The following is a 20,436-nucleotide window of genomic DNA, read 5'->3' as shown; positions in this document are numbered from 1 at the left end:
TGTCAAGCGAAGTGAGGCAAGGCATTCTTATTCCTGCCCCTTCGGCGCACCTCCATCCCAATTACAAAACCCTGAATCCGTCAGTGACAGTGATAAAGAGTTTCCCAGAATAACATTAAACATCCTGTAGCATATTAAGCATTTATTTTCATCGGAAACATAAAACAATATGAGCGGAAATGAGTCAATTTCTAGGACAGCGGTACATTAAAACAACACGAAAAGTCACACAACAACAACAACAACAACAACAACAAGATGATAGAGGATTTACATCTTAGCACAGGCAAGGCCTTTCTTCTTAAAGGTATACGGTATACTTAAGCAATACAGTCTGTACTGCATGTTGCAAAAAGGACCTACATGTATATTACATTGTATAAGAAATAATAAGGTCACTCTAAAGCTTCTTTAGCAACACACATATACATGTATGTCATAAGAACAGGTGTCTTGTAAGAATCAAAAAGCTTATCAAGGCAACACCATGGTATCCAGATAAAAATAATTTCTTTGAAAAAATTTGCTGACGGGAGTTGGGTATAATGAACGTATTTTTGTTATAATACAAGTACATTAGCCGCTAAATTAAAAGTTGAAAAGAGAGTTATACTTCTTAAATAGCTGTGATGTATCTAGTATAAATATTCGAGTAAATTTTTCTCGTTGCAGTAGAAATAAGACCGCGTATAAAACGTGACTTAAAAGATGAAGATTAGATAGGCCTGACCCAGTCACCTTTTACTACTACATGTCCGACCCTAAAAATAATTAGCCGACAAATGAATTGGAAAAAATTGTCTTTCGGCATAATTTCAATGTGCTTGTCAAATAAATCTCTGAATACATTAATCTCAGTCCTGTCCAAGCGAAGAGAATTCTGTCATCTACGACAATATACTAGTAATCAGGGAGGTTCATGTGGAACTCCTTGGTATGATTCACACCTGTGAGGAAGAAGCCACTGATATGTAGCCAATGTTGAGGCAGTCTGGATAGAAATATTAAGAGCGGATATGGTGATATGATTCTATATGATGTTAGTACATTCTTAAGCGCTGCCAGAATGGTTAGGGCAAGTACATGAACCGTTCAGTACAATCGGTGTCATAGACCGCGCTTCCTCGTGAAAGCAAAGATCGTCCGTGTCCTCCGTGCTCAGGTGCTTCCTTTTCTTAAACGCACATTTCTTTTGCAGAGCTCTCCCAATCCGAGTCCTGTGTCTAAACAGCACCGCTGCCACAACGACTAAAGTCACCGCAAACACACCCAGGCTGAGACCTAGAGCGATGTGATTGCTGAATAGATTAGTGCCTGTATGATTGCACGAGGTTTTGAAGTCGTCTGCGTTCAGTTCCGAGATCCTCTTGCCAGCAAGAGAATGTGGGCTTTTGCACGTGACAAGATCTCGCGAGAGCGCCTCCGCTTTTGATTGGTTGTACAGCAGGAGACGTTTCATCCACTGTAAGTCACAATCGCACCGCCATGGATTTCCTACCAGATCAACGTGAGTTAACTGTTCCCATGGAAACGAAAGTTCACCAATGTTTTCCACAGCGTTTCCTCTCAAAGAAAGACTAATAAGGGACGGACATGCAAAAGCAGCACCATCTTGAACTTCCCTTAGTTTTGAGTTGTGGGAAATTTTTAGATATGTTAAGGAATGTAAGTTTGTGAAAGCGCCTTTTTCAATCACAGTAAGTTGAGGCATATAGGAGCTTGATATTTTCTGCAACTCCGGCAAATCAGAAAAAGCACCAACTCGTATCGTGCTGACGAGATTACTTGAGATGTCAAACTCGTGCAAGTTCGGCAAATTTCGGATAACATCGGTGGGAACTTCCGTCAATAAATTACCATTTAAAAGCAATGTTTTCAAATTGCTGCGGCAGTTTAAGGCAACGAATGCTGCTTTTGAGACTGACATCACACGATTGTATTTAATACTAAGAGCTTGTAGTTTGGGGAACCGGTCACAAGATAAAGCCTTCGCTGGAAGCGTCTTGATTTTGTTGTCATCCAGTGTAAGTGTCACCAAGTTGGGCACCTGGCGCAGTTGAGCCGAAGGGACAGAAGTGAGTGAATTCGTCGACAGGTTAAGAGTGCGCAAGCTCCCTAAACCATCAAACGCACGTGTGTCAATACTGAAAATTCCACTTGAACTCAGGTCTAACACATTGAGACTGGTTAGGGCGGCAAAAACTCCGCCGTCCAAATGAGAAAAGGAGTTACCCGACAATAACAAAACTTGAAGAGAAGTTAATCCCACGAATGTGTTTGCTTTGAGTGACGTCATTCTGTTACTGGAAAGACTCAGCACCTTTAAACTGCGGGACGTTATGAATGAGAAGTTTGAAACCAACGATATTTGATTATCAGATAAATCCAAAACTTCCAGATTTCCGTATTCTCTTAGTTCTGCTACTATTGAAACGATGTGATTGTGGTTAAGATACATCTCCTTCACTGACGTCACATCCGGTAGATTCCAAGGGATCTGTGTGTGATCCCCGTTTCGGCAATCCACGATCTCTATGGTACATGAACATCCTCCAGGGCATGACGTATCAATGAAAGGAGCACATCCAAAAACAAGAATGACTTGGAGGAAGAGATGCCAAGTGGGACCTCCGTCTTCCATCGTCAGCGCTGTCACGTGAATATATATCAGGACATTGTCGTCTGCATCAATATTTTAATCTCGGCCCTGAAATGGAAAAATAGAGAAATTATCTTTGTTACTGTTCAATAAAATCACAGTTGCTTGTGTATCTTATCAAACTTCCTCTACTTCTCCCATCAAGACTGAAGAGCAATCCATAAGCAGCTGAAAAAAAAACTAAACTTGACTCGTTTTCTTTTTGACAAAAAACAACAATTGCGTCTGCTCCGGGGTTCCATTGTACAATTTGAAAGAAACTTTTAAAAATCGATAGAAAAAAAGACATTAAATATTTACACACTTAAGCGTCAAGGAACTTGAAAGTTTCGAGCACAGCTCAGCTTTGTGTTTGCTGGTTATTTGTGTTTCGTCTGTTCACAGCGAAGATCACTTTAATGAAAATAGAAAAGTGAAGTAGTAAGCATCTCTCAGAGTAAGATGTTGACATAAGACCGATAAGATGACGTGTCAGTGACTGAATATAGGGAAAGGGGGGTACCAGTGTTGAAGGGAACATGCCTCCTTCATATTCTTGGAGATAACTACCCCAATAAAAAGTAGTACGAGCAACAAATGACAAGACCAAGCAATGTTTTCTATCCCTATGCACCCCCCCCCCCCCCCCACTCACCCGCCCAAGCAAACCCTTGATCCTTCCATGGTATTTCTTCTTCATCGTTCCAAACAGCTTCACCCTATTCAACATGCAAATACCAACGAAAAAGTGGACCCCAAATATTCCAGATAAACCGAATGTTAATGCAAAAACATCTACTCTGTGCGCTCAGTTTTGATGTATACAGTACCCTATACCAACTATTATACAACTGAAACATTAATTTTCCATTAACTTTTCATGGACTATGGTCCGCTTACTTTAACAACAACAGCAACACTATTATCGTCTTACAATCTGACCATCTTTTCAAATTCGGGTTGAGTCAGGTTTTCCTTTTGTCGATCTCTATACGTTTTGAACATCAATAGTTAATTGTTGTACTAGCGCTTGAAAAGAAACAATAACATCCCCATAACTTTGATTCTTTACAAATTTAAGAAAAAGACGAGCTGACTTGATTCTGATTCTTGTTCAGACGCACGTGGTTTGAAACGGTCTTTTAGTTTGCTCACAGCTTAATTTACCATTCTTTAATCGGTTAACTCTATCTATAATTGAATCTCGTCACACTAAGAGGAAATTAAATAGACAGGCGAAGTGGGACGAGTTGAATCAACATGATTTTATCTTCAATTTATAATGCATTTGGACGCGAGTTACCCGTAAATTGGGGTGCCCGACTTATTTATGTACGATTTGATAAAATCATCCTTATGAGGTCTTGATCGGATAGATTATTTGGTCGTGCACAACAATTTGAGGAAATATTGCAATGGATCGGGGGGGGGGGGGGGGGGGGGGGGGGACTGTAACAGGTAGGCTACGTCCTTCCTAAAAATAACTACAAAGGGACCCCCTCTACACTCCCTCCCTTAAAAATTGTACAACTGGTGAAATGACACAAACTAACCATCTTTTTCATCCCCGTGCCTTACACATAACAGTACCCTCCCCCCAAAAACACACACACACACACACACACACACACACACACACACACACACACTTTGTAATCTCCTGGACCTGCTGGCGGATGCTTAAGGCTAAAATAGTACTAGTCATATTAAAGCTATAATATGCAAAAAAGTAATACTAAAAATAAAAAATGATTACAAAATACCTACGACTGATCCTAGATCTGTTGTTTATTGATTTTTTATTTTATTTCAATTTTTTATCAAAGACATGATTTTTAGAACTGACGGCACTGCTGTTCATAGTTCTTTAAATTAATACATCTGGAAATTTGACTTAACATAAGAAATTCATTTGGGAAAGAAAAATTACTTTAAATGCTCTCTACTACAGTGAATTGTGAGAACAACAAAGTCATCAGTTGAATAATATACCCCTGTACTTCCCCGAAGTTAATGAACGCATACATATATCAGTATTAAAGCCGTATATATAGAACTCCTTACTTCTGGCACTGTGAAGATGAACGTTTATGTTTGTGACATTGCAACGTACTATGGCACACATCAAAGCGTACTGTCTTTTCATCTCCATCGTACATTGCGAGGTTTCTGTATAATAATTTATGATCTAAATTCTTTATGACTTTTCCAGTGATGAAATGTCGTGATAGGTCTCAATTACGCCTCCAGATAATTGTCGTACTCTTATAGTGACATGGGCACACTTGAAATATCACATACCAAATACTACTAATGTACACCAGATTCTACATGAAATATTCTCAAACTAGAGAGGGCGCATACTCTCACAAAAGAAAAAAGACATAAACAATCTTTTAGAAATATCAGAATGCCCGATTCAGTTGAAATTGCAATTCATATTTCTCTCTTGAATACCTGTTTGTCTCACGAATCTTTCAAAATTCCAGCAGAACTTTTTGAAAGATGTCATCCATTCACATGCTGGTGGAGAGAAACCAATGCCGATGAAGAACTCATAACCTTCGTGCTCACATGGTATAACTATAACCTCAAAAACAGTCTGGTAACAAAGGACGTCTGCACATAAGTTTTAAATGAAACAAATCGAGAAAATAAGTACATATCATATAAACGCATCTGTCTATCTGCCAAGCTAGCATTTATTTCCAAGTTTGTCATGCAAACTGACCATCACCTGCTAAAAAGCAATTTGTCCACTCAGAACACCTGCGTATATCACAGGTGATTGTCCACTTTAAGTTATGACCCGTCCACTTAGATATTATTTCTAAATTTAACATACAGTCGACGCAAATGGACTAACCCACAATATATATCATTATGAAGAATCGGTAGTCATTTTCAACGGAGACAGCCTGAAAGATGGCGGTGACCTATGATTCTATTTTGAAAGACATTTGAAAATGAATGCTGCTGTTCTACAGTATCGGAACACTACACGGTATATTCGTGTCGTCCAGTCTTAACTTTCCTGCTTTACTGTTGAAAACTAAAGGGAGTTTAATGGGAGTAATCAGAGGCAAGGACATATTTAGAACTGCATTTCATCTCTAGTTGTAGTTGCTTTACATGCTAAGAAAACACATCCACATAGATTCGTGCCGCTTTAACTTCTGTGACCCCCCTCCCCCGATGAGAGAGAGAGAGAGAGAGAGAGAGAGAGAGAGAGAGAGAGAGAGAGAGATGGGCCCAGGGGAGACTGCTATTGGCGCCAGGAACTCCACACGACTTCAAATACCTTGCACATAGATTTTTTTTTCGTGTGGCGACCAACTTATATTCCCGATGACTTGACAGTCTAATATGAGCGTGCCGTACCCTCGACCCATCAGATTTCAGTCGAGTCATCCGACGTACGTATGTCCCCTTATCCATAACACTCACAATTTAAGTACTCCTGGATATTTCAATATCTTCCTTGCTAACCAATGCATACCCTACCCAAAACTGTTCTCTAAATTACGATCCATAAACTTTTAATGAGTTTTAATTCTCTAGATCAGTCGCTCTCTTACTGAAGGAATATATGGCACCCGAAGAGATTTGTGGATCTCCCCTGACTCTAAAAAGCTCGATATCTTGGCCTCAAAATCGACTTTCTACACTTATGCCCTACTTTTCTCATCATACTTGGGGAAAAAGGGGTTACTGAAGAAATTTAACGTTTTCTGTATAAATGCCTGTTTCACTTTTTTTTAACAAATCTGTTAACAAACTTGTGTCACATAATGCTGGACACTTACTGTACAACGGTAACGACTTCGTATATCAAAACACAGCTTTGGTTTCCACTGCAGCCTCGTTACAATGCTATTTTAATTTAAAATTGATAACAGGGAGCTCCAGATCAAACATCTCGTACACAATACATGTCGTTAGGATAAGATTTCAGCTTGTGCTCATGAATTAGTTAAAAGTTGCTCTTACAACATAGCAGACTTCAGGTAAATACGCTGTATGTGTTACCTGGTAGGCAACTTCCTTCCCTTGACAAGACGGACTGCAATTTTGATTTTAATTTTAAAAGCACCGATACGCACTGGATTCAAGTTGTCAATCTAGAAGTTCATGTAGGATCAGACGCATTGTGTCCCTTTCTAAGCCGCAGCCTCAACCCGCACCCATCCCTTTCCTCTCTCTCTCTCTCTCTCTCTCTCTCTCTCTCTCTCTCTCTCTCACACACACACACACACACACACACACACACACCGCTACAAAGAAAAGCCTCAATACCGTACGAGCACCCAATATAAAAAGCCATATTTCTGCTACTAGTAACGCTTCTTATCTACAGGACTCCTCAATTTTAGTACTACAGGACAGGTCACCTGCATGTGCATAGAAGGGGTTTCTCTAAAAGGGTTCTATATCGACTCATCGACATATACTGTACGTGTATCAGTTTAAGTTGAACCAGTACCTTGTGAAAGAACACAGTCAGCTAGTAAACCTCCATATTGTAAAATCAGTCCTTACCGTAAGGCCTTTGAATTCGTCTGTGCGTAGGTATACAAATTCGTATCAAATGCCTTAGTCGTTTTTGCAGTCTTACTATATGTGCATAACAGAAAGCCAAAGCGACATCTACGGTATATGCTCGTCATATGTCACTGTCACAACAAAGAAACAACTGTCACTCTTTTACATTTCAAATCACAAAAGACTAAAATCTCTACTGTGGTTTTCGTACCTCCAAAATAACGTCAGGTATACCGCCCTTGAGACCTGATGCAGCAGGTCGTCCTCATTGTATCGAGCTGACCAAAGGACACTTCAGCTAAATGACCTGCGCTGTAATACACTCAAGATAAGAGGGAGGGTCCGTCGTAGTGGACCCGGTCTTTGCGGTGGTCAGTGTCATGATAAGGGTCTTTAACTGGGTTATTAGAGTTTGGTAAAAGCTTTCATTTTGTAGTGGCTCATGACGGTGGACGCCAGTGTGGTTAGAAGATAAGTGGTTTTGCTCATCATAATAAACGGTTCTATACCAACAATGTATGGCTATCGTACTTCTGCTATCGTAAGCTATATCTAGTCACTTTGCGTTGGCTTCTGTACATATAAACTCAATATCAGCTGATTCGGTAGATCCTCTGTCTTTTCTTGTATGTACTATGGCCGAGTCGTCTTCTACGAAAATTCATATGCCTTTGAGTGCTTGTAATTTCTGCTAGTCTACAGTAACTACTGGGAAACAAAACTGCTGATTACTCGTTTCCCTATCCCTTAATTTATTGCCAAATTTAGAGCGGGGCTTTATAATCACATTATATAATCACAATATTTTACTCCTATAATTCTCCTTCTTCTGCCATCTTTTAAAGAGAACACATTTACGAATACAAAAGACAGGAAAAAAAATCCACCCGTTTTTAGGAAAAAACATGCACGTGAAAGGGAGTTACATGTAGATTCGCCCTTTTGAAACACGTGTCTTCTTAATCAGCAACGAAATAAAATCTTCCACTTTAAGCTATAATGGAGCAAAAGGGTGCAGCTGATCCGACTGCTAAAGTTTGCTCTGATGACGAAAGGCAAATACTTTTACAAGTGGACGATATGCCCAGTCTGTTACTCTTTTCGGCTGTATGTCTTACCTGTCTTCGAATGAGGCTATAGCTGCCTCTTTCTAACCAGCTTCTCTGGCATGGGGGGTTCAGAGCTATCCCGACTTTTGGTCCTAACTGTAACACTTCGTCACGTCTGCCAACATTTAACTTCCTTCCCCAAACTTCTCCGCACATAAAAGGCTAACATACACAAATACACGGTGCAAGTTTCTATAGGCGTGTGCGTTTGCCCGTCAAACAAGGGGTAAGCATCTCCAAAGGCTTAATCGCGCGTAAGATTGGAGATTCATAAACATTAATTTTCGAATTACATTTTGCTTAGATAAGCATTGAATGTTGATAAAAGCCTGTGTAAAGAGTGCCAAATATGACCTGAATACGGGATACCCTTTGACGTGTACACTTCACCGGTCCATATTCCTTACCTTGTGGTCCCGACCATGAATATTAAAGGCAGCCGAATGAATATACAAAGGTGGGGCTTCATCGTGACGCTCGGGGCCTGTGTACTATTCTAGAAAACAATACAAACATTGTTTTCTGTTTCTCGGACTTTCTCCTCCTTATTTGGTGAACGTAAACACTACGGGGCAGCTTTATATATTTACGTGTACTCGAAGTTGGCTTAATTAAGACAGTCTATGTCTATATAGACCGGGAGAAAACAAACAAAAGTTGATGAACGGCACACAATACCAATAATGGCTCGCAAAATTGAATGTTTGAATGGCCCGATTATAATTAAATACAGGGCTTAGTGAAGGTTCTCTGTAAAATCACGCGGAGAGGTGCCCCGTACAATGCGTAAACGGCTTACGACCTCTTCGGGGTACGGATTACTTTAGAACTTTTTCTTTAACAGCTGTGTCCCCTTCGTGCGAAACCGTGTCATTAAGTGAAGTTTATAACTGTGAGTTCAATTCAGTTTGATACTCTTACCGCTACAGGTATTAGAATTTGTCACTCAAATCAGCGGGAAAACGACGTGAGGACGTGTCCCGGCTTTTCAAACTCAACTTGAGTTGATAATTGCCCCAGTGAAAACGCGGGGTGGAAATCGCAAGTTCTCACAAATTAAAGTCACTTTTTGCGCAGGATTATGATACTTGGAGAAAAGCGTAATTTCACAACCTCGACTCTCGCTGACTTTCTTTCAGTGCTTCGGAGCAGATAGTCCATAGTCGCATACTATGGAATTCTCCTGTACATATTTTTATCTTTCTCTTTAGCTTCACGTTATTATTATTCTTTTTAAATATTTGTATTTTTGCACCCTATTATCCAAATGACAATGCAAATCAATACATACTCATAAATTTGGCACATTTGCTTCAGTTTCCTTGTCATCGGTTCCCGGATAACAATTCCAATCCAGACATGCTCATGAATCGTAAAACCCCTCAAAAATGATTCATGACACAAACGGGAAAAACAGCTAATCAGATTACATAATTATAGTATGCCCATGTGAACAAGACGTGTTGACAGTAAAACGACCGAGACGCTACAGCTTAAGGATCGTACTTGCGGTTAATAATATTGTTGAAAATAGCAATTATAAAGGACTTTGCATAATTTTGTCAGTGGCACGACTATCAAAAAAGTCCATCTGCTTTTTGAATTATAAACCGTTGTCAAGTGCAGCCTACAGATTCAGGTGTATTAGCTATATTGTTAGTCATCTACATTAACTTTTGAATGATATATCAAGGGTGGTTCGGGGGTGGGGGTGGGGGGGGGGCAGAGGGTCACGTGACGTGCTCCATAGCTTATATAGTACTCCTCCTCCCTCGCCCCTTCCAAAATACAATCGGAACAAGACAAAATGAAGCGTTCTTTTTTTCCACTCCCTGTGTTCAATATGTAACAGGTTAGAAAAAGGGTCTTATCTACCGTAGTTTGTGAAAAAAGTAATGCGGAAAATAAATATTCTTGTCCTCTGCCTCAGAAAAATCCAGCCAGTTTCATATTGCTAGGTTTTTATAGAAGAAAATGAGCCATTTCCAGTAGCAGTGCTAAAGGAATAATAAAGTGCGCTCAGAGAGAGAGAGAGAGAGAGAGAGAGAGAGAGAGAGAGAGAGAGAGAGAGAGAGAGATCAAATGCTATACCATAACTATGAGACAATATTACTAAATAATAATCTTTTACCGGAATTCTATACTTTATACTCATAACCTATCAGTAGAAAACATTAAAGGGTCGCTATCTTTAGAATTTAACGATAGTTATACTGTGCATTAGTAAGGTCAAAATAAAAAAAACATAGGCCCAAGATATAGAATAATATACATACTAATCATAATTTAAAGATATTAGCAGTGTACACTGTTCAGGAAATTCTTTTAAAATGTTTTATATGTTTCGAATACCAGTGGAAATATAAAGAATATCCGCTGTCGAGATTTCTGAATGTCACCATTTGTCCTAAACCCTTAACGACCCGCTTTTGTCACAGCAGTGACAGGTTGAGGACCGCAAAGCACGACATTTCTTTCATTCAATATATCGGAGTAGTGCACGGTGACTCAGATGTCCTTGAGCAACTGTGAGATCGCATGGCGGTCTGTTTGTACTAGCAATGGTGTAGAGGAAATGGGATTTTTTGAAAAAAGTAAAAATAAATTAGGAGAGAAAATAGACGCGGGCGCGCGCGCGCGCGTGTGTGTGTGTGAGAGAGAGAGAGAGAGGGAAAGATTATCAAGTGTGTTGAGGGGGTGGTGGTAAGTCATCATAATGCGATCTTCATAGGTCTTTCATCATTACTTCTTTAAGGTTACATTCTCCTCCTTACTGCTATAAATTATCTGCCCCTGATGGACACGAACGACTAGTTCAGGACATGTAACTGTCAATGGGTCCGGATACCGCACAGACATTACAACGTTATTTCGGTCTTCGGTAGTTTTTCACAAGACGATGACAGTCACCGCCTAATGTCATGACCGTGTATAACAATGCAGATACGTTAAAGAGGTCAGTTTGGAGTTGTTCATGCATCTCATTCTGTCTCATTTTGTGTCCTAATGCAATATTAAGTGGATATTAAATCATATATGAAATAACAAATGGCGATTTCCTGCAATTTCAAGAAAGACATCATGTAATAATAATAAAAAAACACACAATAAAGAAATACACATTTAAACTTGCTGCATTCTTTAAAAATTGAGGGAAAAATACGTCACTGTTTTTTTAATACTCATTTACAATAGAACTGCATAAATTGCACTTCACTATTATAGAATATATTTCATATTTTAATATGAAAAATAAATGAAACTTTGGATTTAATCCGCCGTATTAATCTCTCTCTCTCTCTCTCTCTCTCTCTCTCTCTCAAGATTAACAGACCTACACTCAATTACCACACAATTAATAACCAACATCAGATTTGACGTTTATACAAAGCAGTTTAACAATAACCAGCCTGATATCATCGAAAGCCTCAGTCATTACAATATACTAATTACCTACTAATTAATCAGGATTTGATAACACACTTTGTTCGCCTCCAACCCTAAAGAACATTTCCAATATTGCACCATCTGCTTCTACTCTCACACTAGGACTCTCAGTTATGGTATTAAGATAAAATTGACAATGTGTATTATCATAATCTGCAGGGATAATCGTCCAAGTCATTAGCGGAAGCCTCACCTGCTGATGCGTTCTCTTATAAAACTCATCAGCGTTGATATAACAGATAAGCGCTTTAAGTATCCGAGGCCTGCTGGTGATAACGACGGACAGATGGGCGTTTTTTGGTTGTCCTTTTACTTCTGATTTAGAAACATAAATCCCCCCAAAAAAGTAAAAAAAAATAAATAAATAAATAAATAAAAAATATATATATATATGTATTCAGAGATTAGAACTCAGAATGCTCTGTACTTTTAGAGTAGATTAATCGGTGGACTGTTTTAATGGAATTATTCCAATCTTTCTCAATTTTGAACCTCTGTGAGTACTATTTAATGTCACATCCTTCTTCAACTCATGTAGGTGTTAGGGTTTACGTTTATTGCATATTTGAGTCAAGAATAGCTTATTATCAAATAATCACCTTAATTAAATTTGAATAAGTATGAACGTGCCGAAACCCTCATTTATCACCTTCACCGATTCAGGAATGAGTTTATAACTGTATTGTTTTTAAGATAAAGATCCTCTCATATGCCAGTGGGCCTACACGTGTATATTTCATAACCGAATATGACAAAATCATTTTTGCCTTTTCTGTTAAAAACGCATGAATGCAAGTGATCTAAGAAAAGCTTCATCAGTGTAATGCTACAGAGCACCATTTGTGTATATTACACTGTTTTCATGCCACTTATATTTTAATTAAATTATACATGCATGATATTCTGCATAATGATTTGATCTTATAACGTCACAGATGACCCATTGACCTTTTGACCCTCACGTGACACATTGGCCCTTTACCACCCTGGATATCATATGTTACTTAAAACTTCTGAAGGCTGGAAAGGAAATTTTCTTGCTGATAGAAGCTAGTTTTCTTAGAAGCCCTTTTATCAAGGCATGGTAAAAGTTCCGTGTAATTTAAAAATGCTGTAATGACATATATTACAAATCTTATATTTACTCGTTAGATAATTTCTAGTGAATGGAAGTTTGGTTAGCAGCATTCAGTAAATGCTATTACACGGTACTATACCGGTGGGTACAGTGACATCAACTTGATTTTAGCAAGCATTCATTAATAAAATTAAAAAAAGTCCACTGGTCATTTTTAGAGACAGTTATTTTGACAATTTATGGAAAACATTCATTTTCAACACAACCCCCCTCCATCGAAATGGTAACAGATATCACTTCATAGTTTACCTTCAAAATGCACAAAATTACAATAATATGTCGCAGCCTTCAAAGACGTTGAACTTACAAACAGCTACATGACTCAAGATAAATCAATCTTACAGTGACTAACATCTAATAATTTCACTCAACTACCAGTAATACTTGCAGGAAAAAGTTTCGTGAGCTGTGCTCTGTACTCAAAGCATTAAGAACAATTTCTATAAACACCTTCAACGGTGAAATCGTCGTCTTAGTCACAGAAATAATACAGTTTGAAGAAATAATTACTGTGATATCTACCTCTTATTGTCAAACAAACCTATGTTTAAATACAACAATCAATAAGCACTACCCTTTTCCTCGTGATGGATATGTATTGACGCATTTCTTCCGTGTATTAAAAAAACGAGCAAGTTTAAGTCATAGCCGCCGCAAACGTGTGTGAAAAGAACCTGAATGAGGAACTACTAGTTGTGAGTTCATTTTTTTAGGGGGAGTGGGGGGTAATCTTAACTCTTTAATGATAAATTTGTGTGAAAGTGCCCTTAAGAACTGAGCATTTCTTCAGCCAACGGATAATTCTTGGTTCAGTCTTAAAACTACTACAACCCACCTCTTGAAAGCTGTGCCTTCGATGGCTTCCACTAATCAGTTCGACCTCTCACAACCTCGCGCTCGTCTTAGTTGACAGTCAGTCCCACTCTGTCCAATTCATCAAACTGAGCAGCAAATTAAAAAGCCAGCTCCAGATATCGAGCACGCGGCGATCCTCTGCTGACCTTCTTTGTGAACTCCACAAAAAGCTTTGTGAAAAACTCACTCATCGAATTTTTAAATCCATTTTAAGTGAAGGAGGGTTTACAGTTGAAGAAATGAACGATCCTAGTTTTGAAATATAATACTGAATAGAACAGAAATAAATGTTTAAATTGAAGAAATATCAGTATTTTCTTTAAAATCGATCTGGGCTGAAAACTGCGCTTTACATATATACATTGTATTCATCCAAATTCAAACAATTGAAAGAAATATTGCTATTTTAATAACAGTTCGTTACTACCCTAGATGACTAAGCGTGCTGTGTCCAGCGATTTTTTCAACGATAAATGTACATAACATAACCACTTTTTATAATCAGATTCACACACAAGAATAGTCTAATGTAATTGCGTCATTAACGTCAATACAAAGAACGTTAAGCGCACTTCCGCGCCGATCCGTGGTGTGTAAACAGCCCTATACGTTGTTTCTACCAAGTAATGTTATCTTACTTTTCAAAATTTCTAATTTACACACATACACGAGTTTAGGGGCAGCGACAATACCGATCACCTGTGATATAATGTCCTCTGACATGTTGTTTGTCAACCGAAACATGACAGTAGTATGTTATTTCAAAGACCTCGAACAGTTTCTAAACAGTCAGTGTCATACTATACCGCTTCATGGGCGTGTTTTGTATGGTGGGGAGCTGTTTTCTAAAAGCCAAGCGACACTCTATACGGTAAATCTTTCCGATTCTTAATCAAGTGGAGGGAGAGACATTCTCCGATGCTCTGTTTTGTCCTTTTTTGCATCTTGGCGTCGTTAATGGGGCAGGGGTTTTTACTTGGGATGCACAGTGGGAAGTCGGATTTTTTCTTCGCTGAAAAAAATTAGATGGGCAAACACAGTGTGCCTATTGTAACGGTTTCCTTTTGTTCATACAGCGTTTTGGATCCTCTGTTGTGGAAAATGTGTTGTTCGTAAAATGTGATTAAAACTTTAAAAAATAAAATCGAGCAGAGAAGAGTTGTCTTTGATAGATGAACTGAACAAAGGTCTTAGCACCACTTTGTCTTTTCTTTCCTGGTGTACTTAATGTAACCAAGGAAATTCCTCCATACCAATGTTCTAAGTGCAGTACACTTTTATGTTTAGATATTTATGTATAGTTGTAAATTATCTATTCATGTGTAAACTAGTAGTTTCGTGTGACTTTATACCCATTATATACCAGAATAGTTCTCGCCTCAGGAGCCGGAAGTCGTGGCCTCGTTCCCACGCTCTGGTCACACCGTCGACCATCATAAAAAATGGTACCTGCTGCCTCTTCGCCAACTCCTCAGCATATAGAGGATATAACGTACGGAGCAAAGGGCTAGTTTTGACAGTAACATGTTAATTAGAGAATAGAGAACACCGATTACCATTCCAATCGTGTTCAATATTGTCATTCATGTTGAATGGGCCACTGGAGCGAGGGTGGGGTTGGGGCGTTTAATATTGTGGCACCGTGTCTTAAAGCCCGCCTACTTAAAGAAAAGGCGAAAGCAATCCAGCTAAGTAAAGGTGTTTTATTCAAAAATTAAAATAATTGGATAAGTAACTTATGCACGGAGGCTACATTAGTCGCCCAATCAATATATATATATATATTGATTATAAAGTTATAAAATGAAAAGATAAGTTATGAGGAAATAAATAAATAAACAAATGAATAAATAAATAAATGCGATTTGCAATTAATCAACTTGCGGGGGGGGGGGGGGGGGCAGCAAATTAAAAAGGAACGCAAGCAACTTAACCTAATGTTTTTTATGTTATTTCATATACCTCTCTCACCATTAACATCGATGCCGATTTAAAGTCTATATAGTTATGATTAGCCTAAATCTTCAGCAAATTAAATTGATAAGTGTGTATTTAACTACATGTAACCTCAACGACACGACGCTCTTCTCGCATCACATTAATGAAAGTGTAAAATAGATAAGGCACAAAACGAGTTGAACAAATCAATGTCTCTGATTAAAACACCTGTCGGGTAAATATTTGCTGCCTAAGATCACTTAAACAAAGCTATCTTTATTCATTAAAAGTGAGAGAGACTTATAAGCACCGAGCAGCGATAAGAAGGTCACAAAGGAAAAGAAAGTGGCTAGACAAAGCATCGATTAGTTTGTGTTTGAGGTAGACAAAACATTTTTTTTCTAATTTGTTAAAACGTTTTAGCCATCACAATGGATGAAATAGAGCATAAGAGGGAGATAAATGACAATGAAATATATTAATCAAAATATGAAAATATTTTAATCCTAATAATATGCAAATGAAATAATAATAATAATAATAATAATAATAATAATAATAATAAAGAAAAAACACAAGAAGTCCCATTTTTGGCCCACGCACCGCTTCTCCTACTGCAGTCTACACTGACAAAAAAATTATCTGCGACAAAAATAGAAAAAAATATTGATCCTGCCGTGGACAAGAAAAAGTAATGTAATATCGTCTTAAGACAGGCCCTCATATATCTATCCATCAATCAGAAACTAAGTCGGCTTAAAAAGGGTCATCTTATTACAAGCAGCGTACGGAGACCAAGGGTTCAGTTACCTGTTTACATAAAGTAGTAGTGTAATTTCACCCGCATACACTAGAAAAAATACAAGTATTAGGTTTCTTACAAACACACTTGAAATGACAGGCTCCCCATCTGTCATTGATGTGACGTGACAAGGTATTACGATAAAAATGAAATTGTCCTAATGCTGTCTTTTTCTCCATCAATTATTTTTACATGGTTGCACGGGACATGATAAAGACGCGTTTTGTTTGGGATGTTATGCCTCGTCATTTTTCACAATTACCGGTGCCCTTACGGAATAGCGTATCTGAGTATTTTGACTTAAGTGTGTTAATAAAGAACACGAATACTAAGAAGTTTGCAATGATTTTTCAGTTTGGAATGCTTATCTAAGGTGACTGGGCGTACACGTACATGTACCTTACTTTCTTCTTAGGTGCATAACCATATTAATATCTTACCCCTGAAATAGAAACGGTTTGAGTGTGCACTAGCATATCAGCTACTCTATTCTAGCGGCCATCTGGACGGTATAATTTATCCCAAATATTCGCACTTATAGAAAAAAAAGTTCATAAATAAGTCTCTGTGAATTTCAGCTGAAAAATCAATCTGTGGCCTTGGTAGAGGGTACATACAGTACCAGCCTTGTGCCTTCTCTTACTCCTTCCAACCTACGCGATTCTCTGTTTAGTAACACGCTTACAAACATGAACACGGCACACAGATATGCGAAACGCTTCAGCTAATTCCGATTAATATAAAATGTGGCAAATACAGCGTTCGTCATAAAAAGAAACCTGCAGAATTCATAAGACTTTTTTCCTATATTGTCCCCGATAGTGAACCCCCGTTATATTTACCTTGCTTTGCAGAAATGAATAAAACGTATACGCTTCTCTTTCGTCTCCAAGTAAGCCGCAGTTGAAGAAACTTCGCTACAGGTTTGACTCAGCAAAAATCATTGCATTCAAACTGACTTACAGAAACACACCGAAGTTTCAGGTGTTGTTTTCCGGGTCAAGTTGCCCGCAGATTACGGCCACACTTTTTATTCTAGTTTCCGTTCCTACAAAATAGCGTCAATCGGATTAATACGTCTTTTTTTATGCCACATCTCTTTGTTGATAGCACCTGAGTAATTTTTTCCAACGGACGATAGCCCAGGTTCAATTTTAATAAAAGGAAAGAATAGGACCCATTGTCATAAAGCCTACAATGAAAGTCGAGGCTCAATAATAATTTTCATAACCAAAGGGTGATTCATCGCTTTAATCTCATAATGAAAAAAAAAAGAGAAAATGAAAAGTGAGACATTTCGTGTTGAAAGAAATTGAAAGATTTGAAATGATATGGTAGGTTATTCGGAACACACACACACACACACACACAGAGAGAGAGAGAGAGAGAGAGAGAGAGAGAGAGAGAGAGAGAGAGAGAGAGGGGAAGGGGATAGAGAAAGAAATAGACGGAGGATAGTCATTGGGACAGTACGAATAGCAGAAAAAAAGAGCCAGAAAAAAGAAAGGAAAAGAGAGAATGTGAGGGAGAAAAAGGGATTAAGAAAAGATGAAAGATGGCGGAAGGGGAAAGAGAGTGAAAGAGAAAAGGAAGAAATGAATATATTCGGATGTGGTAGTATACAAATATTGATAATAGAATATACGAAATATGATGAAAATTCGAAAACATATAGCTGAAGACAGAGCCTGGTTTCACGGGTAATTACTCAAGATGCTATACCATTATCTCGTTGCTACGTCTCTCTGGAAGTATTTCGATTAGTAATCCCACAAACTTTATCTTGCATCAACAAAATCGTTATTTGCTCGCCCGAGAGAAGAAAATTAATTACGCCAGCCGTGATAAATACACAGAGTGGAAAAAAGACACCTAATTTGAAATAAATCATGGAGATTTACACAACGTGACGCAATGAGAAGAAATAGAAAGTTGTTTTATTGTGGGCATTTGGTTTAAAAAGGAACAATCTCGTGATTGAAACATACGGCAATTACACGTGATTTTCTTTAACAACAACTGTGACGAAAACCGCTTAACCTTTAAGTCTTCTCAAATATGAAACTTGATATTATTTCAATGCACTGTACACAGCTTTCAACCAATGCATAAATGATAGAATGATGGAACACATACTATCACGTTTCCCTCCTTGCACGCACACATACATAGATATACACAAAAAGGTTGCAGAATAATTGTTTAAATATGTTGAAAGTTAATGCCAACAATTATTAATATAGAGTCGACATGCACACAGGTAAACATACACGCACGTCGCACGCACACGCACATACACACACAAACAAATTATATTATAAAAAAAAATGTATATACTCAAGACGTCATTGATCTCCGCTGATGTAACCGACGACGTACGGCTGCCAAGTTTTGGCCGAGTTATAAAGCACGGTCTAAAGAATCATTGCGCTTAGAACTATGTACTTACTTGTGTGAGGTAACTGTGGAATCAGGGACCTGTTCACAAGAAAATTATAAAACGAAAATTGCTTTAGACTTTAAGGTAAAATTTTTATTGTGCTTAGACCAAAGATGAATCGGTAGCTGTCTAATGAAATGGACTGTGTCTCCTGTTTTATAACATAAAAGACATGGCGATCGTTTCAGACAAATACTTCGACTGTGGATTGTTGTGGGTTTTATCTCGAACTGAATCGGGCCAAATGTTTGGTCTTAAAGTTTGGATTCTAGGACAAGCTAGACTTCTTTGTGATATCAGCCCCAGTATATATGGTCGTAGTATAATTATGATAGCGAACAATAAAAACTCACCTTCAACACGTTCAATAGAAAACTTCTAAATCCCTCACGTCGTCTTCTAGATGCCTATTTCAATGTTGTTTTAGTAACTCAATGCGCCGTTTAAAGATGCCTATACGTATTTAAATACACTGAGTTACAACGAAGAGCAGGGTGTGCTCGACACTATCTTCTCTCTCCATTTTATAGAAGGGATCAGTAGCCCCTTGCACAGGCTCGAGATTGCTCAAGTTAATAGATAACTGTCACAATGCAACTGCCTCGCAACCTCGTCTTTGATATGCACTTAAATTTCCTACTGTTGTCATTGTTACTAAGAGTTGTCACTGGTATCACTGCTACTGTGAATGAGAATGCGATTGGTGTTCTTCTCTGTCCCATTCACAGCAGCATGGGTGGTGATATGAAATAAGTACAGAGCATTAAATAACAGCATCTTCTCCCTATATTATTGGCCACGACTTGTACTTGTCAGTTGACTTTGTTGTATTTCGCGAAAGAAAGTGCGTGTGTGTGAGACGTGCGTGCTAGCGTTCCACAGGCACGGGTTGAGATTAATTAACCGACCTCTAATTGCTGTGGCCATCGTTCATCACAGCCAGCTTTTAGATGTATTAAACTTCAGCTAAAAGTGACAGGTGACTTTATCTTACCTGGTCACCAAAGGTCGCTGGCTGATACGGCTTGTGTCGACCTTTACGATAAGTGTGCCCTAAGTTTCATGGACTACCTTTCGGGCGGATGCAGGGTTTTCCTAATAAGGCCAGGCCCGTAACAGGGGGTGGGGGTTGTGGTGGTGGTGGTGGTGGTGGGGGGGGGGGGGGGGGGGGGAGGGGGGAGGGGGGTTAAAAAGCACCTTCTAGGTAGGAAAACGTCTCCTCTGAATCAAAATTTATTCCAGGCTCTATGGCATTTCGTATGTTGTGTCAAATTATAAAAAAGAAATTGTTGTCTACAGGCCAAGGTGTAGGGGCAGAATTTTGTAACCCTTCTTTCGGCGAACATTATACTGTAGACAAGCCTAGTTGTTCTGTTATATAATGGGAATGACTCGGTTTTGTCTTGAGTTTTTGATTATTATATTTTTTTGTCTTTTTCATTTCATTTCATTTCATTTCATTTCATTTATTTATTTATTTATTTATTTATTTATTTATTTATTTATTTATTTATTTATTTATTTTAA

At 38.4% G+C, this 20,436-nt stretch overlaps 1 protein-coding gene across 7 annotated transcripts; it reads right to left on the bottom strand.

Moving 5' to 3' along the window:
- Positions 1-127: 127 nt before the first annotated feature.
- On the bottom strand, positions 128-19,409 carry LOC106169340 (uncharacterized). Of its 7 annotated transcripts, none has more exons than XM_086997455.1 (2): positions 19,263-19,409; positions 128-2,707 (listed from the first exon to the last, which is right to left on the bottom strand). In XM_086997455.1, the coding sequence occupies exon 2, from the start codon at positions 2,639-2,641 to the stop codon at positions 1,052-1,054; it is 1,590 nt and encodes a 529-aa protein (XP_086853581.1). In that variant the 5' UTR covers positions 2,642-2,707; positions 19,263-19,409; the 3' UTR covers positions 128-1,051. The 7 variants fall into 7 exon arrangements, with proteins under 7 accessions (XP_086853581.1, XP_013404238.2, XP_013404221.2 ...); XM_013548784.2 differs by lacking the exon at positions 19,263-19,409 and adding an exon at positions 17,312-17,333; XM_013548767.2 differs by lacking the exon at positions 19,263-19,409 and adding an exon at positions 13,710-13,818.
- Positions 19,410-20,436: the final 1,027 nt, after the last annotated feature.

The sequence above is a fragment of the Lingula anatina genome, chromosome 10 (assembly GCF_051362555.1).
Source record: "Lingula anatina isolate TDL-2025a chromosome 10, LinAna3.0, whole genome shotgun sequence".
Taxonomy (NCBI): Eukaryota; Metazoa; Brachiopoda; class Lingulata; order Lingulida; family Lingulidae; genus Lingula; species Lingula anatina.
This window is presented reverse-complemented; position numbering and strand designations above follow the sequence as displayed.